The sequence below is a fragment of the Muscardinus avellanarius genome (assembly GCF_963383645.1).
Source record: "Muscardinus avellanarius genome assembly, chromosome: 16".
Taxonomy (NCBI): domain Eukaryota; kingdom Metazoa; phylum Chordata; class Mammalia; order Rodentia; family Gliridae; genus Muscardinus; species Muscardinus avellanarius.
The window spans coordinates 52,805,884-52,833,473 of record NC_137802.1 but is presented as its reverse complement, the minus strand read 5'-3'; the positions used below and the strand labels follow the sequence as shown (position 1 = coordinate 52,833,473).

Sequence of the window (27,590 nt, the reverse complement as noted above, 5' to 3'; positions counted from 1 at the left end):
TGCAGTGCTGGGGATTAAGTCCAGGGACCTTTTACCGCTGAGCTTCAGCCCAGACTATTTATTTATTTATTTATTTATTTATTTATTTATTTAGGTGGTACTGGGGGTGGAACCCAGGGGCTTTCTTTTCTTTTATTTCTTTTCTTTTTTTCTTTTTTTTTTTGGGTGGTACTGGGGTTTTTGGAAGCCCTTCTACTCCAGGCTACACTCCCAGACCTATTTTATATATTTTTTTAAATTTGGAAACAGGGTCTCCTAAGCCAACACGTCTGGCTTCAAACCTGCGCGATTCTCCTGTCTCTGCTTCCCAAGCGCAGGGATTACAAGCGCGCGCCATCACGCCCAGCAACCCAGGGGCTTTCTACCTCCATCCAGGCTGTACTCTCAGGCCTATTTTATATTTGGAAACAGGGTCTCACTAAGTTGCTGAGAGCCTCACTAAGTAGCTGAGGCTGGCTTCGAACCTGTGCAATCCTCCTGTCTCAGCCTCCCAAGCGCTGGGATTCCAGACCTTCTGTTTTGACACAGGGTCTTCCTAAGTTGCCCAGGCTAGCCTTAAACTCTAAAACCTCCTGCCACAGCCTCCTGAGTAGCTGGGATCACGGGTGTGTACCACTGCACCTGGCTTCAACAAGACTTCATTCTTAACTAAAATATTGTTTTAATAAAATATGTACATATATATTTTCAAAGATGTTAAGAGCAAGATGGTTGGTGTAAATGATAATATATGGTATTCTTCATTATTAATAGCAAAAACAAGGAGTCTGAAATAAAGAGGCTTTAGTTTTTTTGTTTTTTGTTTTTTGAGGACATACTCTGCAAATCAGCTGAGATTGGGAAACAGGCACGGAGGCGTCGGCGTTTCCTCTACGGATGTGCTCTCGGTTGGCTTGGGATACAGGCTACAGAAAGGAGTCATATTTATCCTCCAGGGATCGAAAGTAACGTCGGAGTGACCTTCTGAAGAGAGGAATCCTGGCCCTCTCCTTGCCATTTTGCCCCAAATTTTAGAGCTTAAGTGAAACTCACAAAAGTATTACCCATGAGTCAGGCATCTGAGGATCCAGCCGGGTGGATGTGGAGACAGTGGGAAACTCTGGGGAAAACAGAGCTGATCTACTGAGGAGGGAGATGTGATCTGAGAGAAGTCAATGATGCCTGAATGTTCTGACCTAGTACAACATCCCAGTGCCTGCAGCCCTTCAGAAATTCAAGTAAATATACTGACCGTGTATCTAAGGTAGAAAACTACCCAAAGCAGAATTACCCCACTAATCGCAGTGTACTTTAAGTTAATCTACCTAAGGTTTTTTTTTTTTTTTTTTTTTGAGAAGATATTAGGGTGTTAACCTAGGGACATTCTACCTATGAGCTACACCCAGCCTACTATATTTATTTATTTATTATTCAGTTAGTTAGTTTGGTACCGGGGATTGAACTCAGGGACATTCTACCTCCAAGCTATGCCCCCAGCCCGATTTTATTTTTTTATTTGAAAACAGGGTCTTACTAGATTTTTGAGAGCCCAGCTCTATTGTTGAGGCTGGCTTTGAACCTGAGATCTTCCTGTCTTAGCCTCCCAAGTACTGGGATTACAAGCCCTGCGCCTCCGTGCCTGGCCACTTTATTTATTTATTTATTTATTTTGAAACAGGGTCTCGCTTGTTTGCTGAGAGTCTCACTGCATTACCAAGGCTGGCTTTGAACCTGCAAGCCTCCTCTCTCAGCCTCCCAAGTACTGGGATTACTGGCATGTGCCACCATGCCCGGCTAGGACGACCCAAGTTCTAACAGTCATGGCCATTAACTTCTAACAGTCAAGGCTTTCTCAAATACTTAAAAAAACAAACAAAAACTCCCCCAAACACCATCCAATGCACCCAGTATTGGGGCAGGAGGAGAGGGTGACCTGAGCTAACTTTAACGCCTCTAGTGTCCAAATGGCCTGGCAGAAGACCTTAGTTTTACCCAGTCCTCGGCACAGTCACCCACTTGAAATACTGAAGACCCCACATGCTTTACAGAGCCTTCCTGTGCTGCTGGCCCAGGACCCGGGCGAGGCAGAAGGGAATGACACTGACGGACAGCAAGGGCACCGTCATGCTCTTGCAGAAGGACAAGGCGTAGAAGACCAGCTCGATTCGGGAGGGGGGTTTCAGAGAGTCAAAGAGGTGCAGGAGGACGAGGGAGGCCACGATGCAGCCCAGACGGAACGGGAGCCACGTGCTAAGGCCGCCTCTGCAGCTCTGCCGGTACATGCCTGAGTTGAGAGCCAGCCCCAGGCCGAACAGGGTCCCCAGGTTCTTGAGGAGGCTGGCGAAGGGCGTGGTGTCAATGTGGACCCATTCTGGCCGCTCGCACCACCTCTTGGCTTTCTCCAGGGTCCACAAGAGGTCCACCCCCAGCCCCTTCAGCACCAGGTAAAATCCAATAGCAAAGCTGAACAGGGAGAAGGTGACGAAGAAATATTTCTTGAGACTGGCGTTGTAGATGCTCTGGATGTGACTGAAAGTTTCGGCAACAGCAATGCCTAAGCAGGAGAAAGGCCACCGTGAGACATACACAAGATCCTGGACTTTCACTAGAGGTGGCCGGGAGCCACGGATGACACGCCATCTCGGCCTCCCAAATGCTGGGATTACAAGCATGCACCACCATGCCTGGCTATAATTCGTTAACTTTATTTTTATTTTTTTTTATTTTTTTGCGGGTCTGGGGATGGAACCCAGGGGCATTTGACCTCCAAGCTACATGCCCTGCCCTATTTTTTTATTCTTTTATTTTGAAACAGGGTCTCACTAAGTTGTGGAGGGCCTCACTAAGTAGCTGAAACTGTCTGCAAACTGCGATCCTGTGGTCTCAGCCTCCCAAATGCTGGAATTGCAAGCGTGCGCCAACACGCCCAGCTATAATTCATTAACTTTAGTAGACTCCCTGAAAGCAAAACTAGGGGCCACTTCCAACTAAAGATCCATAAGAAGTAAAGAATTTAAAAAGCTTGGTGATTCCGGGCCGGGCGTGGTGGCGCACGCTTGTAATCCCCGCGCTTGAGAGGCAGAGACGGAGGATCGCGCAGGTTCAAAGCCAGCCGCCCGTGCTGGCTTAGGAGACCCTGTTTCCAAAATAAAAAAACCTAAAAATAGGTCTGGGAGTGTAGCCCGGAGGTACAAGGGCTTCCAGGAACCCCAGTACCACCAAAAATAAAAAAATAAATAAATAAATAAAAAGCTTGGCGATTCCAAGTTAACTTAGTTGAGCGGGTTAATCCGATGTCTGGCAGCCTTTCTGCAGCACGCTTGTATAGATCTGGGCAGCCCTGGAGAGATGAATCATTTCAACGTGCCCACCCTTGACTTTCTTTTTTTTTTTTGTGGGTCTAGGGATGGAACCCAGGGGCATTTAACCTCTGAGCAACACCCCCTGCCCTATTTTTTATTCTTTAGTTTTGAAACCGGGTCTCACTGAGTTGCGGAGGGCCTCACTTAGTAGCTGAGGCTGTCCGTGAACCGCGATCCTCTGGTCTCAGCCTCCCGAATGCTGGGATTACAAGCGTGCGCCACCACGCCCGGCCACCCTTGCCTTTCAAAGGTCTGAAATGCTCAGCATTGGGGACAGGCACATGGCGGGATGCTGGGGTTTTGTCCTGATCAGGGAGTATGGAATGGGGGAGGGCGGTGGGTAGGAGAGAAGGAGGAAGTTAAGGTAGCTGATACCTGACAAGACTCCAGCCACAACCTGGTGGGGAAAATGAGCCGCGAGGTAGATTCGTGACAGACAGACGTTCAGCTGCACCATCCAGAATCCCAGCCACAGAAGGACGGGCAGGAGCCTGCAACGGGAGAGAGGATCGCACCGGCCGGGATGAGGACCCTCCAGCGAGGGAAGCAGCCAAACTTGCCATCAGCGGGGTGTTTGTGAGGGGCAGCCCTGCTCAGAGGCTCAGAGATGTCGGTGGGGAGGGATGAGCCCTGGCTTTTATGAATTGTAACCTCCCAGTTGGATCAGTTCGGTAACTAACAGATTTACACAGTGGTTAGAAATCCCTGCAGTGGGAATGTCTTCTGTCTCTGTTTATTTGAACCTGGATAGAACATCTCTGTGATTGGTACAGAAATGGGTTAAGCCCTGACACTACCTGAAAAAAAAAAATTCCACTACCTGGTCTATTCCATTTCATTTCATTTGGCACTGGGGATTGAACCCAGGGGCATTCTGACCCCGAGCTACACCTTCTGTAGCCCCCCCCCCCTTTTGTGGGTCTGAGGAGGGAACCCAGGGGCATTCAACCTCCGAGCTACACCCCCTGCCCTATTTTTTTATTCCTTAATTTTTTTTTATTTTATTTTTTTGGTGGTACTGGGGTTCCTGGAAGCCCTTCTACCTCTGGGCTACACTCCCAGACCTATTTTTACGTTTTTATTTGGAAACAGGGTCTCCTAAGCCAGCACACGCGGCTAGCTTCGAACCTGTGTGATCCTCCTGTCTCTGCCTCCCAAGCGCGGGGATTACAAGCGTGCGCCACCACGCCCGGCTATTCCTTAATTTGAAACAGGGTCTCACTAAGTTGCAAAGAGCCTCACTAAGCAGCTGAGGCTGTCTGCAAACCCAGATCCTCCAGTCTCAGCCTCCTGAATGCTGGGATTACACCACTCCCAGCTCCCAGCCCTTTTTCATTTTGAAACAGGGGGTCTTGCTAAGTTGCTGAGGCTGGCCTTGAACCTGTGATCCTCCTGTCTCAGCCCCACCAAGTGCTGGGATTCAGGGTGTGAGCCAGTGCATCCCGCCCCACTACCTGATCTTTAGAAGCCCCTTCATAGGTTTGGCTTCATTTTCTTGTCTGTAAGCAAGGGTTGCACTAATGAGACCCTTTCTAGCCCTAACATCTTGTCCTGTGACTCTAGGGTTCGCATCCAGCAGCATCACTGCAGCTCTAAGTCATGCCAACCCAGGCTGTGGGAAGCAGGCTAGGGGATTGTGAGGAAGAGCAAAAGTGAGCAGGCTCCAGAGAGTGCCGCCTCCCGCCCCGCCCCGCCCAAGCTCTTACCGAAATCCGTGCGTCGGCTTTTTCTTTCCCCGAAAGATGGAGAGGGTAGCCGTGACCATCACATAGTACACACCTGCCGAACCCATGGCATGCCCGGAAGGACTTCCTAAGGGGCAGGAAAGAGACGAAAACGCTAACAATGAGAGCAGGCCAGAGAGCATCCTCTCCTCAGCCGCCCATCCTGCCACCATCCTTCCATCCATCCACCCGTCCATCCACCCGTCCATCCTTCCATCCATCCACCCATCCATCCACCAGCCCTACCATCCATTTATCCATAGCTTGTTTACTTAACAAACGTGAGTTCCTACTAATGTGTCAGTACTGTGCAAGGCTCCTGGAGTACAGAGGCCTTTGAATTACATGGTAATTCTTGTGTGTGTGTGTGTGGTTCTGGGGATTGAACCCAGAGGCATTCTACCTCCAAGCTACACCCCCAGCCCGATTTTTTATTCTTTATTTTGAAACAGGGTCTCACTAAGTTGCAGAGAGCTTCACTAAGTAGCCAAGGCTGGCCACGAACCGCGATCCTCCTGTCTCAGCTTCCCAAGTGCTGGGATTTCAAGCGTGCGCCACCACGCCTGGTTTATTACATGGTAATTCTAACTGCATACACATTATATGATCTGGAGGTTACACAAAGCACCAGCCTGCTGCGTGCACAGTCCGCGCTGATCTGCTCACCGGACTTCTCTCCTTCTCAACGAGTCCTACTCCCTCTGACCACTCTGCTTAACCATGTAGCATGTCCCCATTCCTGAATGTGCCACCCTGAGGATCACAGGTCCTGACGTGTGCTGCCCTGACCCCTCTTAGGCTGAAGGGCCGATCCGATCTCCTGGGTGTTTAGTTTGGATGCAGGTGCTCCTTGGCTCCCAGCTTTCTCGGGTGTTTCCCTGGCCTGAAGAGAGCCGTCTTGATCCAGGTTACCCTGTCCCTGGGGGCTTGGTGGAGGCTGAAGCACAGCTGGACTGCACCCTCTGCCCTGTCGGCCTGTCCCGTCCACCCCAAGTGCTGCTCCACTGTGTCCCTGAACACCTGCTCCCTCCTCGCCACCTGAGCCAGCTTTGCAGGGAATCTTGTGGGTTCAAGATTCTTTTCTAGCCGGGTGCGGTGGTGCACCCTTGTAATCCCTGCGCTTGGGAGGCTGAGACAGGAGGATCGCACAGCTTCAAAGCCAGCCTCAGCTACTTAGTGAGGCTCTCAGCAACTAGTGAGACCCTGTTTCCAAATCAAATATAAAATAGGTCTGGGAGTATAGCCCAGAGGTAGAACAGCCCCTGTGTTCCACCCCCAGAACCACCAAAAAACAAAAAAAGATTATTTTCTTTTTTCTTATTTTCATGTAAATTATCATCTTTTTCTTTTTTTCAGTACTAGAGATTGAACCCAGGGGCATTCCACCTCCAAGCTATACCCCCAGCCCCTTTTTAAAATTTTTAATTCTTGCCGGGCGTGGCGGCGCACGCTTGTAATCCCCGTGCTTGGGAGGCAGAGACAGGAGGATCGCGCAGGTTCGAAGCCAGCCCCGCGCGCTGGCTTAGGAGACCCTGTTTCCAAATAAAAATGTAAAAATAGGTCTGGGAGTGTAGCCCGGAGGTAGAAGGGCTTCCAGGAACCCCAGTACCACCAAAAAAATAAATAAAAAATTTTTAATTCTTTATTTTGAAGTAGGGTCTCACTGAGTTGCAAAGGGCCTCACTAAGTGGCTGAGGCTAGCTGCGAACCTGCGATCCTCCTGTCTCAGCCTCCCAAGTACTGGGACTACAAGCGTGCGCCACCAGGCCTGGCTCATAAATGATCATCTTCTAGTAGCCTGTATGCTTTATTTCTTTACTGTGACTTTTGTATATGGTATCTCCCCATTCGGATCCCAGCTCCTCAAGGGTGGGAGCTTTGTGTCTGTTTCGTTCACTGACAAAGATTTCCCTGGCACCTACCACAGTGTCTGGTGCACAGTGAGTGCGGAATGAGTCAATATTCTCTAAAGAGAGCTGGCGTGGTGGCGCACGCTTATGATCTCAGTACTTGGGAGGCTGAGACAGGAGGATCACAGGTTCAAGGCCAGCCTTGCCTACTTAGTGAGGCCCTCTGGAAGAGGGCCTCTTTCATAATAAAGAATAAAAAATAGGGCTGGGGGTGTAGCTCAGACGTAGAAAGCCCTGGGTTTCATCCCGATGCCACACACACAAATTCAAATACATCCGTCATAATGTGACTGCGTGAACCCTGTGCTCCTGGGGGTTCCTGGACCTCTTGGGTCCTGAGAGCATCAGACAGATTTTCAAAGCTGTGCTGTCCAGGAAGGGCTTACTGAAGTGAATCAACCGAAGACTGACAAGACATTTAGTCACGCTCTGCCCGCAGCCCTTCCAAGGTCAGCGTTGTCCACCGTGGATGCTAACAGATGCCTGTGAGGACTGAAGTCTACTCCGTTTCCATCACTATGAGGCTGGGGCTCTCACCCGGTCCGGTCTCGCAGGTGACAGGGAACTGCTTTATTAGCGGCACGGAAGTGTTGCGGTAGTAGTCGGTGTCCAGGACCCACCAGTATGGCCGCTGTCCAAAGAGAATCCTGTGGGAAAGCAGGAGCGGGGGTTGGAGTTACTCAGGGCATGCTTCTGCCCGAAGCCCACACTGCCAAGAAGGGACGGGAGCTTGAAGACAATTAATTGTGTGTTTCCTCCAGGAGGGAAAGCTGGGTGGAGTGAGAGGCCTGGCGGGAAAGTTTTTCATTTGTTTGTTTGTTTGTTTATTAACTTACTTGTTTGTTTGTGGTACCGAGGATTGAGCCCAGGGGTATTTCGACTACGAAGCTTCATCCCCAGCCCTATTTTTTCTTTTTTTTCGGTCTGGGATGGAACCCAGGGGCTGTCTACCTCCGAGCTACACCCCCCAGCCCTATTTTTTTATTCTTTATTTTGAAACAGGGCCTCGCTGAGTTGCAAAGGGCCTCACTAAGTAGCTGAGGCTGTCTGCGAACTACAAACCTCCTGTCTCAGCCTCCCAAATGCTGGGATTACAAGAGTGCGCCACCACCCCTGGCTTTGATTTTATTATTTTATTTTAATTACTTTATTAAAAAACTTTTATTGGTGCATTGTAGTCAGACATCTTAGTGGAGTGCAAGGTGGTAGACGCATACATGCACACATCGTTCATTTAGCCCTTCCTCAAGTCCCCCCAGCCCCTCCCGCCCATTTTTTATTTTTATTTATTTATGTTTTTGTGGTACTGGGAATTGAACTCAGGGACATTCTACCTGAGTTATACTCCCAGCCTTATTTTTTATTTTGAAATAGGGTCTCACTAAGTTGCGGGTGGAACCTGGTCTCAAACCTGTGACCCTCCTCTCTTATTCTTCTAAATACTAGGATTACACACATGTACCATCGTGTCTGGCCCTGTTTCTTTATAAAAATAAATGAACCCAGGATCCAAAAATTTACATTAATGGCAGCTATGAAACTTTTTTTTGGTGGTACTGGGAGTGGAACCCAGGGGCTTTTCTACCTCCAGGCTATACTCCCAGACCTATTTTATATTTTATTTGGAAACAGGGTCTCACTCAGTAGCTGAGGCTGGCTTCAAACCTATGCGATCCTCCTGTCTCAGCCTCCCAAGCTCTGGGATTACAAGCGTGCGCCACCACGCCCGGCAACTTTTTTGTTTTAAACCTCAAGAAGAATTGATCCTGGAAGGATATATATGAAACTACAGTTTGCAACTTAAACTTGTATATACCACAAATTCCCTCTTTTTCTTTAGGTCTTAGGAAGTTTTGTGTTTTCTCTAACATCAGAGAATGTGTCCCAGTACTAAGAACCCCACCTCCCCAGGACACCTGGCCTCCATTCTCAGAAATGGTAAGAATAAGCCGGGCATAGTGGCTCACGCCTGTAACCCCAGTGGCTGAGAGAGGAGGCTCGCAGTTCTGAGGCCAGTCTCTTCAATTTAGTGAGATTGACGAGGAGACTGGCCTCAGCAATTTAGCAGGCCCCTGTTTAAAAATAAAACAAGTAAGAAACCAGGCGTGGTGGCACACGCTTGTAATCCCAGTGCTTGGGAGGCTGGGACAGGAGGATCACACAGGTTTGAAGCCAGCCTCAGCTACTTAGTGAGGCCCTGTTTACAAATAAAATATAAAATAGGTCTGGGAGTATACCCCGGAGGTAGAAAGCCTCTGGGTTCCACCCCCAATACCACCAAAAAATAAATAAAAATAAAAATAAAACAAATAGCCGGGCGTGGTGGTGCACACTTGTAATCCCCGCGCTTGGGAGGCAGAGACAGGAGGATCGCGCAGGTTCGAAGCCAGCCGCGCGCGCTGGCTTAGGAGACCCTGTTTCCAAATAAAAATGTAAAAATAGGTCTGGGAGTGTAGTCCGGAGATAGAAGGGCTTCCAGGAACCCCAGTACCACCAAAAAAAAAAAAAATAATAAATAAATAAATAAATAAATAAATAAATAAAACAAATAAAAGGGGCTGGGGATGTAGCTCAGAGGTAGAACGCCTCTGTGTTCAATCCCCAGCAACACACACACATACACACATACACTGATGAAAATATACCAACAACGATACATCCTTACAGATGTCTCTCTGGAAGTATGTACATAGCTTCAGTAGCTCGCCCGGTATCCTCGCATCCTCTCTGCTTTTTTTAAAATTTAATGTGAAAACAAGTCCAAAGGCCAACAAGATGCAGTCTTTCCCTTGCAATGGTAAAAGCATGATTTCTCCTCCTCCATCCTCCCTCCTCCTCCATCCTCCTCCTTCCTCCTCCATCCTCCCTCCTCCTCCATCCTCCCTCCTCCTCCTCCTTCCTCCTCCTTCCTTCTCTCTCCTCCATCCTCCCTCCTTCTCCTCCCTCCTCCTTCCTCCTCCTCCTCCTTCCTTCTCTCTCCTCCATCCTCCCTCCTTCTCCTCCCTCCTCCTTCCTCCTCCTCCTCCTTCCTTCTCTCTCCTCCATCCTCCCTCCTTCTCCTCCCTCCTCCTTCCTCCTCCTTCTCCTCCCTCCTCCCTCCTCCCTCCTCCTCCTCCTTCCTCCTCCCTCCTCCCTCCTTCTCCTCCCTCCTTCTCCTCCCTCCTCCCTCCTCCCTCCTCCTCCTTCCTCCTCCCTCCTCCCTCCTTCTCCTCCCTCCTCCTTCCTCCCTCCTCCTCCTCCTCCCTCCTCCATCCTCCCTCCTTCTCCTCCCTCCTCCTTCCTCCCTCCTCCCTCCTCCTCCTCCTCCTCCCTTCCTTCCTCCTCCTCCTCCTCCTCCTTCATCTCTTTGGCACTTGGGGATCAAACCCAGGGTGTTGCACTTGCAAAGTGAGCACTTTTCCACTGAGCCACATCCCAGCCCAGAAGAGTGATTTCTTCCTGAAACGGAGGACAGCCACTGTGATCTCTACCAACTCAGAAAGAGTCCATGGTTTTTTCAGGAGATCACATCTTTTTCTTTTTAGGGTCATGCTGATTAATTGGGAAAGTTACAGATAAAATTTAGTAGTTTTCGAAAAGAGGTTTCAGGGATCATCAATATGCCTTGGGCTTTAGTATCCAATAACAAATTATTTTTGTGGTCCCTGCAGCCAGGGGCATTCTACCTCCCAGCTACACCCTAGCCCTATTTATTTATTTATTTATTTATTGGTGCTGGAAATTGAACCTAGAAGGATTCTATCTCTGAGATACACCTCCAGCTCTATTTTTAAATTTTTTTGTTTAATTTAATTTTTTGCAGTATTGAAGATGGAACCCAGGGACATTCTACCTCCGAGCTACATCCTAAATAAATAAATAAATAAATAAATTTTATTTTATTTTATTTTATTTTATTTTGTGGTACTGGGGATTGAATCCCAATTTTTTATTTTGAAACAGGGTCTCACTAAGTTTGAAGGGCCTCACTAAGTAACTAAGGCTGGCCGCAAACCCTGATCCTCTTGTCTCAGCCTCCCAAGTACTGTTATTTTTTATTTTGAAGCAGGGTCTCACTAAGTTGTGGAGGGCCTTACTGATTTGCTCCTCCTGTCTCAGCTTCCCAAATGCTGAGATTACAAGCATGCAGCACTATTTTTGTTGTTGTTGTTGTTTGGTAACCCTTCTATCTCCAGGCTACACTCCCGGACACCTATTTTATACTTCTTATTTGGAAACAGGGTCTCTTAAGCCAGCGCGGCTGGCTTCGAACCTGTGCAATCCTCCTGTCTCCGCCTCCCAAGCAGGGGGATTACAAGCGTGCTCCACCACGCCCAGCACTATTTTTATTTTGTATTATTTGTGGTCTTGGGGATGGAACCCCAGGGCCTCTACCTCTGGGCTACACCCCTGACCTATTTTATATTTTATTTGGAAACAGGGTCTCACTAAGTTGCTGAGAGCCTCACTAAGTAGCTGAGGCTGGCTTTGAACCTGTGCGATCCTCCTGTCTCAGCCTCCCAAGAGCGGGGATTACAAGTGTGTGCCACCATGCCTGGCTTTTTTTTTTTTTTTCTCTCAAAAGAATTTTCATTGTGTATGGCCAAAGAATATTGGAGTTGCAACTTCCTTCCTTCCTTCTTTCTTTCCTTCCTTCCTTTTTTCCTTTCTTCCTTCCTTCTTCTGCCAGGGATTAAACTCAGGGGCATCCTACCTCCAGCTATACTCCCTGCTCTTTTTATTTTATTTTATTTTATTTTATTTTATTTTATTTTATTTTATTTTATTTTATTTTGTGGTACTGGGGATTGAACCCAAAGGCATTCTACCTTCAAGCTATAATCCAAATCATATTTTTATTCTTCCTTTATTAAAATATTTTTTTTCAGTATTGGGGATGGAACCCAGGGGCATTCTACCTCTGAGCTATACCCCCAGCCCTATTTTTTTTTTTTTTGGTGGTACTGGGGGTGGAACCCAGAGGCTTTCTACCTCCAGGCTATACTCCCAGACCTATTTTGTATTTTATTTGGAAACAGGGTCTCACTAAGTTGCTGAAAGCCTCACTAAGTAGCTGAGGCTGGCTTCGAACCCATGCGATCCTCCTGTCTCAGCCTCCCAAGCACAGGGATTACAAGCGTGCGCCACCACGCCCGGCTTCCTAATTTTTTTAATTATTTACTTTGAAACAAGGTCTCACTGAATTGCAAAGGGCCTCACTAAGTAGCTGAGGCTGGCCGCGAACTGAGATCCTCTTGTCTCAGCTTCTCAAGTACTGGGATTACAAGTGTGAGTCACCACACCTGGCCCTTTTATTTTTAATTCTATTTATTTATTATTTATTTATTTATTTATTTATTTATTTATTTATTTATTTATTTATTTATTTATTTATTTGCAGTACTGGGGATTGAATCCAGGGGCATTACAAGTATGTGCCACTACACTCGGCTTTTTATTCTTTATCTTGAAACCGTCTCACTAAGTTACAGAGGACCTCACTAAGCAGCTGAGGCTGGCCACAAACCTGTGATCCTCCTGTCTCAGCCTCCCAACTACTGGGATTACAAGTGTGAGTCACCACACGTGGCCCTTTTATTTTTAATTCTTTTTTTTTTTTTTTTTTTTTTGCGGTACTGGGGATTGAATCCAGGGGCATTCTATCTCCAAACTACACCCCCAGCCCTATTTTTTATTCTTTATTTTTTTGGAACAGAGTCTTACTAAGTTGTAAAGGGCCTCACTAAATAGCTGAGGCTGTCCGCGAACCAATGATCCTCCTGTCTCAGCCTCCCAACTACTGGGATTACAAACATGTGCTACCATGCTTGACTATTTTTAGTTCTCAAACAAGATCTCATTAAGTTCCGAGGCTGACCTTGAATGTGTCATCCTCTTGTCTCAGCATCCCGAATACTGGGATTACAGGTGTGCACCACCACACCTGGCTTGCAGTAGATTTTTTTTTCCAGTACTGGGGTGGAACCCAGGGGCTTTCTGCCCCCGACTATACTCTCAGACCTGTTTTATATTTTATTTGGAAACAGGGTCTCACTAAGTTGCTGAGAGCCTCACTAAGTAGCTGAGGCTGGCTTCGAACCCGTGCGATCCTCCTGTCTCAGCCTCCCAAGCGCAGGGATTACAAGTGTGCGCCACCATTCCTGGCTTTGCAGTAGACTTTTAAATCACCAGGGGCTGGGAGTAAGTTTAGGAAATCTTACCAAAGATGTAGAGGTACTGAGCTCCACCCCCAGTACCACATTCTAGGCAGGTGCTCTACCACTGAGATATACCCCTAGTCCTTAACATAGATGATATTATTATTATTATTATTATTATTATTATTATATTTTTTTTGGTGGTACTGGGGTGGAACCCAGAGGCTTTCTACCTCCGGGCTATATTCCAGACCTATTTTATACTTTATTTGGAAACAGGGTCTCACTAAGTTGCTGAGAGCCTCACTAAGTAGCTGAGGCTGGCTTTGAACCCGTGCATCCTCCTGTCTCAGCCTCCCAAACGAACATAGATGATTTTAGGGATGGTAAAGGTCTTAGAGGGCACAGGTCCCTTACTTGCCTCCTTTTATTTTTTTTCTATTTATTTATTTATTTTATTTATTTTTTTTTTTTTGTGGTACTGGGGTTCCTGGAAGCCCTTCTACCTCCGGGCTACACTCCCAGACCTATTTTTACATTTTTATTTGGAAACAGGGTCTCCTAAGCCAGCGCGCGCGGCTGGCTTCGAACCTGCGCGATCCTCCTGTCTCTGCCTCCCAAGCGCGGGGATTACAAGCGTGCGCCACCACGCCCGGCTTCTCTCTATTTCTTTTGTGGTACTGGGGATTGAACCCAGGATCATTCTATTTCTGAGTTAACACCCAGCCCCATTTTATTTTTTATTTTGAAGCAGAGTCTCACTAATTGCTGAGGCTGGCCTTGAACCTGCGATTCTCCTGTCTGAGCCTCCCATGTACTGGGATTGCGGTCATGCACCACCATGCTCAGCTGGTCCCCTTTATCTTCTAGATGAGGAAATAGAGGCCATCCAACAGTGTGCTAGTCAGCGGGCCCTGGCTAACAGGAGTCGATTGCTAAATATGCAGGATTTTTGCAAGCCAGAACTGTCATTATCTTGAAAGTGGCCATATTTGAAATGTTTATGCAATGGAAACTGGCAAAGACTAAAATCAGGTAGTTTAGTGGCTCTGGATATAATGTAGCTCTTGAGTGTGTGGCCTCTGAACCAGCCGGCTTTGGGCTTCAATCCTGCCTCAGCATTTTACTAACCACGTTGGTCTAGCTAGTGAAAACACAGTAAGTACTTTGGCCTCTTCTGTGACAGCAGTAACTACCCCACAGAGAGCAAGTGGCCTGGCATTGTTTAATAAATGTCAACTATGATCGTTCTTATTAAGAGTCTGGAGATAAGCTAAGCTTTTTTTTTTTTTTTTTTTTTTTGTGTGTGTGTGTGTGGTGCTGGGGATTGAACCCAGGGGCATGCTACCTCCGAAATATCCCCCCCCAGCCCTATTATTTTCCTCTTTGTTTGTTTGTTTATTTATTTGTTCATTTTGCGGGTCTGAGGATAGAACCCAGGGGGCATTCAACCTCTGAGCTATACTCCCAGACCTATTTTTTTTTTTTTTATTTTGAAACAGGTCTCACTAAGTTGTGGGGGCTTTCACTAAGTAGCTGAGGTTAACCTGAGATCCTCCTGTCTCAGCCTCCTTAGTACTGGGATTATAAGCGTGCGCCACCACACCTGGCTACAAAAGGCTTTTGAATAATCTATTTAAAAAATATTTTTAATATATTTTAGCCGGGCGTGGTAGCGCACACTTGTAATCCCCGCGCTTGGGAGGCTGAGACAGGAGGATCGCACGGGTTCGAAGCCAGCCTCAGCTACTTAGTGAGGCTCTCAGCAATTTAGTGAGACCCTGTTTCCAAATAAAATATTTAAAAAAAAGGTCTGGGAGTATAGCCCGGAGGTAGAATGCCTCTGGGTTCTACCCCCAGTACCACAAAAAAAAAAGAAAAAATATATATTTTAAAATATATTTTAAAATATACTTTTTTGTATATCATCTATCTATTGTGGTGTGTGTGTGCGTGCGTGTGTGTGTGTGTTACTGGGAGTTGAACGCAGGGGCATTCTATCTCTGAGCTACACCTCTAGTCCTTTAAAAAATTTTTTTTACATTATGCACTGTTTGTTTGTTTGTTTGTTTGTTTGTTTGTTTTGCAGTGCTAGGGATCAAACCTAGGACCTTGTACTTGGAGGCAAGTGCTCTGCCCCTGAGCCAGGTCCTTGGCTCTTTTTTTCTGGAACAGGGTCTCCCTAGGTTGCTGAGAGTTTCACCACATTGCCGAGGCTTTTTTTTTTGGGGGGGGGGTGGTACTGGGGTTCCTGGAAGCCCTTCTACCTCCGGGCTACACTCCCAGACCTATTTTTACATTTTTATCTGGAAACAGGGTCTCCTAAGCCAGCGCGCGCGGCTGGCTTCGAACCTGCGCGATCCTCCTGTCTCTGCCTCCCAAGCGCGGGGATGACAAGCGTGCACCACCACGCCCGGCTGCCGAGGCTGTCTTTGAACCTGACTCTGGTGATCCTGGTTTGAGTATTCAGATTAGAGATGTGCGTGCCACCACACCCAGCTTCACACATATATCCTTATGTTATCTAGTCTACTTCAACATTAAAAAACTGTTTCTTTTTTCTTTTTTTCAGTACTGGGGATGGAACCCAGGGACATTCTACCTCTGAGCTTCACCTCCAGCCGGATTTTTTATTCTTTATTTTGAAACTAAGTTTCAGAGAACTGCACTAAATAGCTGAGGCTGGCTGCCAAGCCGATCCTCCTGTCTCAGCTGTTCAAGTACTGGGATTACAAGCATACGCCACCATGCCCGGCTCAGAGCTTTCCCTTTATGTCAAGCCTGTAACTCAGTCTTTTCACGGGATTCATCGGACCTTCTTTCTGGTATTTCCAACTCACCGACAGGGTTTTCTGTCTTCCTTCTCTATGTAGAGAAGCCTCCCAACTCAAAGTAGGAGATGTGTGTGACTTCCTGAATAGCCAGGGAAGCCCAACGCTGATGGACAGGCACTTCCAGAGAGAACAGCGCAGCCTCGTTCGTTGCCCGCGTCCCCTCGGCCTGGTTCTTACCACTTAAAGACGAGGTTCAGCCAGTCTCCAATCACTGCTACCCAGAGGAGTTTGATGCCCACATTTTCTCGAAGATGGAACCAGATGGGGAAAAGGACATAGAAGGTGTTTCTGAGGTCGGCGACCATAGACACCAAGATGAACCAGCCCTGGGAGTCTGGGTAATTCTCCTGGAGGTAGCGCGTGGACCGAATCCCAAAGTCATGGAGCATGTCCATCCCCTGCTCCATGCTCGGCCCTGGGCACCCGGCGGCTGCGGCAGAGCCCGGGCAGCTGTTTCAGGCTGGTGGCGCTCACTCTGCTATCAGCCGGCGCCTTGCCCCTGTTTTATATGCCCTGAACGCAGTCTGCAGGTCAACCCAGCCCTGATCTTTGGACTCAAAATCCACTTTTGTCTAAATTCTATTGATCAAAGGTGCATCACCGGTAGGTTGATGCAAGCACGTCCAGGGTGATTTACGTAAAATAGCAAAACAGGCACACAAAAACAGCCTGATCGGCCATTGGCAGGGCCAATGATTAACTTGGGCATGCTGCTTGACGGTGCAAGGGGCTGCTCTCCTGGTCCCTGGAGCCAGGGCAGAGACCCAGGGCAGAGTCTAACTCTTCCATAGTTCTTGCAGGGGCATCTGATGTTCCAAGTCTACAACCGCACTTATTTGGGGACAAAGGAGAGTCATGGTGCTCTGGGTACCCAGGTTTTAAGTTATTGATTTTATTTTATTTGAAACAGGGTCTTGCTGGGTTGCTAAAGGTCTCACAAAAGTTGCTGAGGCTGACGGCAAACCTGCGATCCTCCTGTCTCAGCCTCCCAAATATGGGGATTATATTATTAATTTTTTTTTTTTTTTGCGGTTACTGGAGATGGAATCCAGGGACGTTCTACCTCCAAGCGACACCCTCAGCCCTACTTTTTTAATTTTTAATTTTTAATTTTTTATTTTTGGTAGTACTGGGGGTGGAACCCAGAGGCTTTCTACTTCTGGGCTATACTCCCAGACCTATTTTATATTTTATTTGGAAACAGGGTCTCACTGAGTTGCTGAGAGCCTCACTCGGTAGCCCAGGCTGGCTTCAAACCTGTGTGATCCTCCTGTCTCAGCCTCCCAAGTGCGGGGATTACAGGCGTGCGCCACCACGCCTGGCCAGGAGGCTTCATTATTAATTTAAAACATACAATATTAAGTTCTGTTCTACTGGGAACTGTCAAGTTATTGGTTCTTCTTTAACTTCACTAAGGCCTGGGGCTGCTTCCGATTTGGGAGATCAACCCTCTTCCTAGTATTGGTGCCAGAAGTAAACATTTAGGGCCAGAGTAATCATTTTTTAATGCAGTGATTAATTCGTTTAAGGACCTTAAAGTGAGGACCTTTGGGGTCTTAGCACATAACTTTAAGCAATAGAGTGAATACGCGTTCATGCAACAGCAACAAGATGCACACTTGGCTCTAAATAGGAACACCAACCAATTGGTAACTGGGGATTCTGGAGAGAAACGGAGACATCTCCAGCTTTTTTTGAGAGCCAGCTCCAGTATCTTTAGCTTCCTCCATATGTGTTTATATAACACATATGGGTCTCAGGAGAGAGACCCAGAACCTCACCCTAGGCCGACTAAGGGCTCAGACAGAGCCGAGAAGTGAGTTTGGCTATGATTTATTTTATGTTTTTGTGTGTGTTACTGGCAATTAAGCCCAGAGGCATTGTATCTCTGAGCTGCACCCCCTGCCCTATTTTATTTTTAGTTTGAAACATGGTCCTGCTAGGTTGATGAGAGTCTAATTACTTGCTGAGGCTGTCCTCAAACCTGTTATCAAGTATGAGGATAACAGGTTACGCGTCACCACATCTGGCTGTAAGTGATAAATTTATGCATTTTCAAGGAAAAGAGTAAATGAGGATAAAACTTTTTTTAATTTTATTTTTATTGGTGCATTGTAATCATACATCACATTGGAGTACAAGACTTGAGAGGATATACAAGCACACATCATCCAATTAGCCCTCATCCAGTCCCCATCCCATCCCCTCCCCCTCCCTCCATCCCATGCTTGTTTGGTGATTAACTTTGATACATATGTTTATGTACCTCCTGCTTTTTAAAGAGGCTCCATCCTCCCCTATTCCATACCCTCTGATTGGTCACCTTAATTGCTTCACTATAGGGCCCTTTCTATAGCTCGACCACTTCCTGTTGCCTGTTTCCTCCTAGTTATTGCTGATTAGGGGAAGCATCTGGTTTTAATTTTCTGCGATATTTCTCTGTGCGTGCCGCATCGCAATTACCGATACCACTCTTGACGGCCCCAGTTGTGGCCTGGCTACCTGGTGGACTGATCCAGACCTCGCTGGCTCAAGCAGCAGCCTTGCCTCATGGGAGGCCCCGGTTCTGGCCTCGCTGGCCCCGACACTGGCCTAACCCCTCAGCTGGCTCCGATCCCAGCCTCGTTGGCCCCATCACCGGCCTAACCCCTCGGCAGGCTCCGATCCCGGCCTCAATAGTGGCCTTGCCTCCCAGAAGGCTCCGATGCCGGCTAGTGGCCCCGGCACCAGCCTAACCCCTCAGCAGGCTCTGATCCTGGCCTCGGAGGCCCCACACCGGCCTTGCCTCGCGGCAGGCTCAGATCCCAGCCTCACTGGCCCCGGCACCGGCCTAACCCCTTGGCAGGCTCTGATCCCGGCCTTGGAGGCCTCAATAATGGCCTTGCCTCATGGAAGGCTCCGATGCTGGCTGTTGGCCCCAGCACCGGCTTAACTCCTCGGCAGGCTCCAATCCCGGCTTCGGAGGCCCCAGCACCGGCCTAGCCTCACGGCAGGCTCTGATCCCGGCCTTGCTGGCCCCGGCACCAGCCTAACCCCTTGGCAGGCTCCAATCCTGGCCTTGGAGGCCCCAGCATCGGCCTTGCCTCACGGCAGGCTCCGATCCCGGTCTCGTTAGCCCCAGCACTGGCCTAACCCCTTGGCAGGCTCCGATCCCGGCCTCGGAGGCCTCAATAATGGCCTTGCCTCACGGAAGGCTCCGATGCCGGCCGTTGGCCCCAGCACCGGCTTAACCTCTTGGCAGGCTCCGATCCCAGCCTCAGTGGCCCCAGCACCGGCCTTGCCTCATGGCAGGCTCCGATCCCAGCCTCGCTGGCCCCGGCACTGGCCTAACCCTTCGGCAGGCTCCGATCCCGGCCTCACTGGCCCCAGCACCAGCCTAACTTGTTGGCAGGCTCCAATCCCAACCTCAGAGGCCTCAATAGTGGCTTTGCCTCACGGAAGGCTCCGATGCCAGCCAGTGGCCCCAGCACCGGCCTAACCCCTCAGCAGGCTCTGATCCTGGCCTCGGAGGCCTCAGCATTGGCCTTGCCTCGCAGCAGGCTCCGAGAGAATAAAACTTTTTAAAACAACTTGAAGCCGGGTGTGGTGGTGCACGCTTGTAATCCCAGCATGTAGGAGGCTGAGACCAGAGGATCGCGGTTTGCGGACAGCCTCAGCTACTTAGTGAGGCCCTCTGCAACTTAGTGAGACCCTGTTTCAAAATAAAGAATAAAAAACAGGGCTAAGGGCATAGCTCAGAGATTGAATGTCCCTGGGTTCCATCCCCAGACCCACAAAAAAAAAAAAAAAAAAAAAAAAATTGAAAGCTGGTTGTGGTGGCGCACACCTATAATCCCAGTACTTGGGAGGCTGAGACAGGAAGACCACAGTTTTTAGGACAGCCTTGGCAATTTAGTGAAACGCTGAGCAACCCTAGCAAAACTTTGTTTCAAAACAAAATATAAAAAGGGCTGAAAGTGTAGCTAAGAAGTAGAATGCCTCTGGGTTTAATCCCCAGTACGACAAACAAAACAAAACAGAACAAAAACCTGAAGAACTGGCATGGTGGCACACGTTTGTAATTCCAGTACTTGGGAGGCTGAGACTGGAGGATCACAGGTTTGTGGCCAGCCTCAGCAATTTACCAAGGTACCCTGCAACTGAGCAAGCCCCGGTTTCAAAATAAAACAGAAAATCCGGGTGTAGGGATGCACATTTGTAATTCCGGTACTTGGGAGGCGGAGACAGGAGGGTAGCAGGTTTGAGGATGGCCTCAGCAAGTAGTGAGACCCTCATCAACCTAGCGAGGCTCTGTTTCAAAAGAAAAAATAAAATACGGCTGGAGGGTATAGCTCCGAGGTAGAACGCTCCTGCACTCAATCCCCAGTAAACACACATACACACACACACACACACACACACACACACACACACAACCCAAAAAACAAAAAACCTGAATTTTCCATTAGTAAGTCCATGTTGACATAGAAGGGGTAGGTTGGGGACACTGAAAAGGAACTCAGGACTCATGAGTCTGTAGTAAAAATTCCTAACAGTCCATGCTGGAATGATCATCCAGGAGGAGCTGGGTGTGGTGGTGCACACCCTTAATCTCAGTTTATGGGAAGCTGAGACAGGAGGACCACAGATTTGAGGCCAGCCTTAGCAATTCAGCGAGGTCCGCCTGCCCATCCAAGGGGTACAATGTGGAGCCTCATCCCCACTTCCAGGGGCTCCCTGCAGCTCAAGTAGACTTCAGTTGCCCTTGACCACGTCTCTGCTGGTCCAAGGACCTTATCCTGCCACGTCTATCCAGCAGGGCAGGTGACAATGGTGGCATCTGTGATTGGACTGCAGAGGACGCAGGTGCTGGGCAGTGCTGGGGCCGGGGGCTGGGGCACGTGTGTTGTGCGTGGACAGGGCTGTGGGGCTGCGAGTGGTGGCCTCGCCAGGAGAGGCAGCTCCTTCCTCCAGCAGGTAAGTCCTAGGAAGTATTGGGTAATGACTGCGGTGATGCCTGGGTCTGGGGTTTCTATGCTCTCGGGTGAGCCGAGGGCAAATCGGGCAGATCCTCTGACAAGGCGTCCACAGGCCACTGCAGGGCCACCGGGAGCCCAGATCTCTGCATCAGGTGGACCTGTCATGTGCTCAGCGTGTGGGGAGGAAACGGAGGGAGCCCTGTCTCCTGAGGGGCCTCAGGGAGAGTGTGCGTGGTGATAAGGAGCCGCAGTGGGGCTGACATACCGTCTGGGGCACGCAGAGGTGATGGGAGAGCCCTTCGGGCAGGCTGCCCGCCAGGCGGGGACCCTCTTTGGCCTGAATAGCTGCGGATTACATCATGAGACTGATTACTAGACCCCGCCTTTGACCTCCCAGCCCTTACCTGCTTCCTCAAGCAAATTTTTATCATGTGCACAAAGAAGATGAGGCCCCAAAGGAGCCCAGCCTTCAGGGAAGCTGACTGGAGAGAGGAACTGTGGGTCCTTAAAGGTCTTTCACATCTATGAAGTGGACATTGTGGACAAAGCATTGGGGTTGCTGGAGGTTTTGCTAAAAATCTACTCATTTTTTTATTTTATTTTATTTTTATATTTTGCAGGTTTAGGGATGGAACCCAGGGGCATTTGACCTACGAGCTACACCCCCTGCCCTATTTTTTATTCTTTATTTTGAAACTGGACCTCACTGAGTTGCGGAGGGCCTCACTAGGTAGCTGAGGCTGTCCGCGAACCGCGATCCTCTGGTCTCAGCCTCCCGAATGCTGGGATTACAAGCGTGCGCCACCACGCCCAGTGAATCTACTCATTTAAAGGACTATCTCAAGCCCGGCGGCGTGGTGGCGCACGCTTGTAATCCCAGCATTCGGGAGGCTGAGATAGGAGGATGGCCGTTCCCAGACAGCCTCAGTTACTTAGTGAGGCCCTCCGCAACTTAGTGAGACCCAGTTTCAAAATAAAGAATAAAAAATAGGCCTGAGGGTGTAGCTTAGAGGTAGAATGCCCCTGTCCAGTACTGGGAAAGAAAAAAAAGAAAGAAAAGAAAAGGAAAAAGAAAAGGAAAAAGAGAAGAAAAGAAAAGGAAGGAAGGAAGGAAGGAAGGAAGGAGTACCATCTCAGGGCTAGAGCACTTGCCTAGCATTCCCAAAGCCCTGGGTTCAATTCTCAGCACTTCATAAACAAACAAAAGCTATCTCCGCAGAGGGGATCCCACCATCTACCTCTAACTTGTCATCTTCCCTTTCAAGAAATTCTCCAATTTAATTCATTCCTGAGCCAAGCACTGTGCTCAGGAATTCAAAGTCAAAGCCTGGTTGCCCTGTGGCAACTTGACCCCCTAGTGGGGCTGGGCGGCCAGACAGTGAACAGCAATGTAAGCTGGGGGTCCTTGTATCGAACACGAAATCCCACGTACACAAACACCAGTGAGCGCCTACTTACTGGTCCTTCCTGGGGAAGACTGGAGACTTTTTACTGCCCTCAGGGGAAATACCAGTAGCGTCTGTAGGCAATGAGAATGGAAAGTGACTTGGAGTCCTCTTTGTTAAGGTTTGCCAGAGCGGCACTCCCCAGGCAATTTCTTCACAAATAGAAATCTGTACAGTCTGGGATCTTGGTTCAATTGGAACATGAAGGAAAGGTGCCAGAAAGTACAGTCTGGCCCACCGTTAAGTCAATATGGCGGGTTCCAGTGTCCTGGCTGACACCTGCTTCCCGGGCAACCTTGACTCATTCACTACTTATGTTGGCTTGCCACCAGGAAGGCAGAGCAGAGTAGAAACCATAATTCACTGCATGCATCACCCAGCAATGGTGTTTATTATTTTTGAAAAAGTCTGATTTTATCTGCAGCTGGATCCTTTCTTCTGGCTGGGGTGCTGGGTCCCGTTGAGAGAGAGACACTACCTTTATTTTACTAGTTTTTATCACTAGGATGGGTCTTGATGACACACTGTAGCCAGTGTAAAAACCCAGCTGTAATCCATAGTTGTACCTGAGCAGCAGTGTACATGATTTCTCTGAAGGGCTACAGCCCACGCTGCAAGATATATAGTTTGATTTTTGTATAAATTTCTTTTTCAGCCGAGAGTGGTGGTGCACGCTTGTAATCTCAGTACTTGGGAGACGGAGACAGGAGGATTGTGCAGGTTCGAAGCCAGCCTCAGCTACTTAGTGAGGCTCTCAGCAATGTAGTGAGATCCTGTTTCCAAATAAAATATAAAATATGTTGGGGGTGTAGCCCAGAGGTAGAAGGCCCCTGGGTTTCATCCCCAGCACCACACACACACAGAAATTATTAATTATTTTTCTATTTTTCTTTTCTCCTCTTTCTCTTTCTCTCTCTCCTGGGGTTCATTGAAACCAGATCTTTTTTAGTTGTTAAAGCTGACCCCAAACTTGTGCTCCTCCTGCCTCAGCCTCCCAAATACTGGGATTATAGGCACGCACCACCACACCAGTCTTGCACGAATTCCTCTTCAGGGCTAGGGATAGCTTAGTGGTAGAACAGTTGCCTAGCATGCAATAGGCCTTGTGTTTGATCTCCAGCAAAACACACACACACACACACACAGCCGGACGTGGTGGCGCACGCTTGTAATCCCCACACTTGGGAGGCTGAGACAGGAGGATCACACAGGTTCGAAGCCAGCCTCAGCTACTTAGTGAGGCTCTCAGCAATTTAGTGAGACCATGTTTCCAAATTAAAATAAAAAAAATAGGTCTGGGAGTATAGCCCAGAGGTAGAAAGCCTCTGGGTTCCAGTACCACCACAAAAACAAACAAACAAACAAATCCCGCACACACGCATACATTTTTGTTTTAAATTTGCATCTTTAGCCGGGTGTGGTGGTACACGCTTGTAATCCCTGCGTTTGGGAGGCTTTGACAGGAGGATCGCACAGGTTCGAAGCCAGCCTCAGCTACTTAGGCTCTCGGCAACTTAGTGAGACCCTGTTTCTTTTCTTTCTTTTTTTTTTTTTTTGGTGGTACTGGGGTTCCTGGAAGCCCTTCTACCTCCGGGCTACACTCCCAGACCTATTTTATATTTTTTATTTAGAAACAGGGTCTCCTAAGCCAGCGCGCGCGGCTGGCTTCGAACCTGCGCGATCCTCCTGTCTCCGCCTCCCAAGCGCGGGGATTACAAGCGTGAGCAACCACGCCCAGCTTGAGAGACCCTGTTTCTAAATAAAACATAAAATAGGTCTGGGAGTATAGCCCAGAGGTAGAAAGCCTCAGGGTTCCACCCCCAGTACCACCAAAATAAATAAATAAATAAATAAATAAATTTGCATCTTTTTTTTTTGTATATGTGGTACTAGAGATGGAATCCAGGGGCTTTCTACCTCTGGGCTACACTCCAGACCTATTTTATATTTTATTTGGAAATAGGACCTCACTAAGTTGCTGAGAGCCTCACTAAATCTGCTGAGGCTAATTTACATCTTTTTTTTCCCCCTCCTACCTAGTAACCAGTGGGGGAGGTATTTTGTGATGGATCGTAGAAACTGGCCAGCTCAGCTGCTGTCACCTTCAGAGTGAATGATCCAGTTCATCTGCTAGAAAAACAGGTGGAGGTAAATTAATCATTGTTAGCAGTGAAAATGGCTGACTTATCTCTGGAGCGGTGAGAAAGTTCAGCTTTAGGACCTTGAACTGTGCATCTATTGACCAGGCGGCGGAAGCCTGCATCTCAGGAAGGGCTGGACATTCTGTCCACAGAAACACACCTGAAGGCATTTGCTTCACTACAAAGAAGGTAAGAGGTCCCCATTCCGCTCCTCCTGTCACCCCATGGCCAGCCTCCTTCCAAAATCAAATGAAGCTCCAGTCAGGCAGGGTGGTGCACACCTGGACTCTTAGTACTTGGGAGGCTGAGACAGGAGGGTCACAGGTGTAAGGTCAGCCTCAACAAATTAGCAAGGTCTCCAGCAACTTAATGAGCACGCTTGTAATCCCAGCATTTGGGAGGCTGAGACAAGAGGATCACAGTTCTCAGCCTCAGCTACTTAGTGAGGCCCTCTGCAACTTAGTGAGACCCTGTTTCAAAATAAAGAATAAAAAATAAGGCAGGGGTGTAGCTCAAAGGTAGAATGCCCATCCCCAGACCCGCAAAAAAAAAAAAAAGGGCTGGGAGTGTAGCTCGGAGGTAGAATGCCCCTGGGTTCCATCCCCAGTATCACAATAAACAAACAAACAAACAAACAGGGCTGGAAGTGTAGCTCAGATGTAGAATGTCCCTGGGTTCCACCCTCAGTACCACCAAAAAATAAAATTAAATAAAAAATAAACTCCAGAGTCTTTATGGGAAAAACAGCCTGCCCTTCCTCTTCTCCCCTCCCTCTTCCTTAAGCCTGGTCTCCCAAAGACGCCATTGTTCCCACCAGGAAATATCCTGTTTTCACAAAGAATCAAGTTCCACAAGGACCAGTTCCCTTGCAAACAGATGGCACACTCGTTTTCCATTACCAATCTATCCTTCGGTCCTGGGCCAAATCACTCTAGCAGTTAGGAAACATTCTTGCTGTCAAATGTAGGTCCTTCCTACTAGGAGGTAAACTCAGTTGATGGCCACCGCAGGAGCACAAACAATGGAAGGGAGCCTTTAAAAACGTGTTTGGAATTGCTTTCATGATTTCTTTCTTGGCAACCTTGTTATTGGCATATAAATATGCTACTGGTTTTTGTATGTTGATTTTGTACCCTGAAACTTTACTGAACTTATCAGCTTTAAATAGTCTTTTAGCAGCTGAGCATGGTGGCACACGCTTGTAATCCCAGCATTCGGGAGGCTGAGACAGGAGGACCGCGGTTCACAGCCAGCCTCAGGTACATAGTGAGGCCCTCCACAACTCAGTGAGGCCCTGTTTTAAAAGAAAAAAGAAAAAATAGGCTGGGAGTGTAGCTCAGAGGTAGGATGCCCCTGGGTTCCATCTCCATTAACACACACACACACACACACACACACACATACACACACACACACACACACATGATTGAGCTGGTGTGGTGGTGCACGCTTGTAATCCCAGTAGTTGGGAGGCTGAGACAGGAGGATCATAGGTTCGAGGACAGCCTTAGCAATTTAGTGAAGCTCTCGGCAACCTAGTGAGACCCTGTTTCCCAGTAAGAAAATCAGACAGGGGTTGCAGCTTAGATGTAGAATGCCTCTGGGTTCAATCCCCAGTACCAAAATATCCCCCAAACCAACCGACCAACCAACAAACAAACAAACAAAAGCAAAACCAAATGTAATTAGAACCAGGTGTCATGGTCATCTCTGTAATCCCAGTACTTGGGGGACTGAGACAGGAGTATCATAGGTTTAAAGCCAGCCTCAGCAACTTATCAAGACTGTTTCAAAATAAAACAGTCTGGGGATTCAAAGGCTTCTGGGTTCAAACCCCAGTCCAAAAAAAAAAAAAAAAACAACAAAAAAAAAAAACTGTGGTTGAAACCATTGGAAAAGGCTACTTTCCCCCTCATCCTGTTCTGTTCCTCAGTAGCAAATCAGGCCTATAGAAGGAGAGAAAGGACATGGGACTTGAGCTAAGCAACCAGCCCCACACTTTTGTCCCTCCTTTTTTTTTTTTTTTTTTGGGTACTGGGGTTCCTGGACGCCCTTCTACCTCCGGGCTACACTCCCAGACCTATTTTATATTTTATTTGGAAACAGGGTCTCTTAAACCAGCTGAGGCTGGCTTTGAACCTGCACGATCCTCCTGTCTCAGCCTCCCAAGCGCAGGGATTACAAGCATGCGCCACCACGCCTGGCCTTATATTTTATTTGGAAACGGTCTCTTAAGCCAGTGTGCACCGCGATCCTCCTGTCTCTGCAGGGATTACAAGCGTGCGCCACCACGCCTGGCGGTGTCCCTCCTTGTTTAAACTCCGAGGTTCTCTGGAAGAATTTGAGAATACTTTAAGAAGCAGAGAAAGCTGCTGAGCTGCCCTCGAACCTGCAACCCTCCCAGCTCAGCCCGGAGCGGGTGGGGCGGGGTGGGCCAGGGAGGAGATGCGTGTGGGGCAGCAGATGCACATTGCCTTTCCTTGGGAGACACTTTCAAGCCTCCAGCCCCTCCCCCACGGCCATCAACAGGATTCCAGACGTCAATAAAAATCACTAAGGGGCAAGAGCTGCAGGACCTCGGCTGAGTTGCTGGAGGTCTCTGGGTTTTCATTTTGCCAAATGAAAAGTGAGATTGGGGACCCTCATCCTCCTTGGGCCTTTACATTCTGTGAGTCAATGGAGGCCTTTTGAACATAGCTCTAATAAGGTGACACGAGGCTTGGATAATCTAACAGAAGTAAATGATTAGTTATCGCCAGGAGAAAAAGAATGGCTCCTGTTTTTTAAGTTCAAATATTGCCAGCCAAGGCGCGATGGCACACACCTGTAGGCCCAGCCGCTTAGGAGGTTGAGGCAGGAGGACCTCTCAAACCCAGGAGCTCAAGGGCCAGCCTGGACTACAAAGCAAGACCCCATCTTTCTCATTTTATTCCCTTGGGTTACTAGGGATTGAGCCCAGGGGCATTCTGCCTCTGAGCTACACCCCAGCCCAATTTTATTTCTTTTATTTCTTTTTTCTTTTTTTGTACTGGGGATGGAACCCAGGGGCATTCTACTTCTGAGCTACACCCCTAGCCCTATTTTTTATTCTTTAATTTGA

At 48.3% G+C, this 27,590-nt stretch overlaps 1 protein-coding gene across 1 annotated transcript; it reads right to left on the bottom strand.

Annotated features, from left to right (window-relative positions):
• Positions 1 to 2,021: 2,021 nt before the first annotated feature.
• On the bottom strand, positions 2,022 to 16,353 carry G6PC1 (glucose-6-phosphatase catalytic subunit 1; the record flags this gene model as incomplete). Its single annotated transcript, XM_080712158.1, has 5 exons — positions 2,022 to 2,533; positions 3,717 to 3,832; positions 5,048 to 5,153; positions 7,513 to 7,622; positions 16,124 to 16,353. The coding sequence occupies 5 exons, from the start codon at positions 16,351 to 16,353 to the stop codon at positions 2,022 to 2,024; spliced, it is 1,074 nt and encodes a 357-aa protein (XP_080568284.1).
• Between the last annotated feature and the right edge of the window lie 11,237 nt (positions 16,354 to 27,590).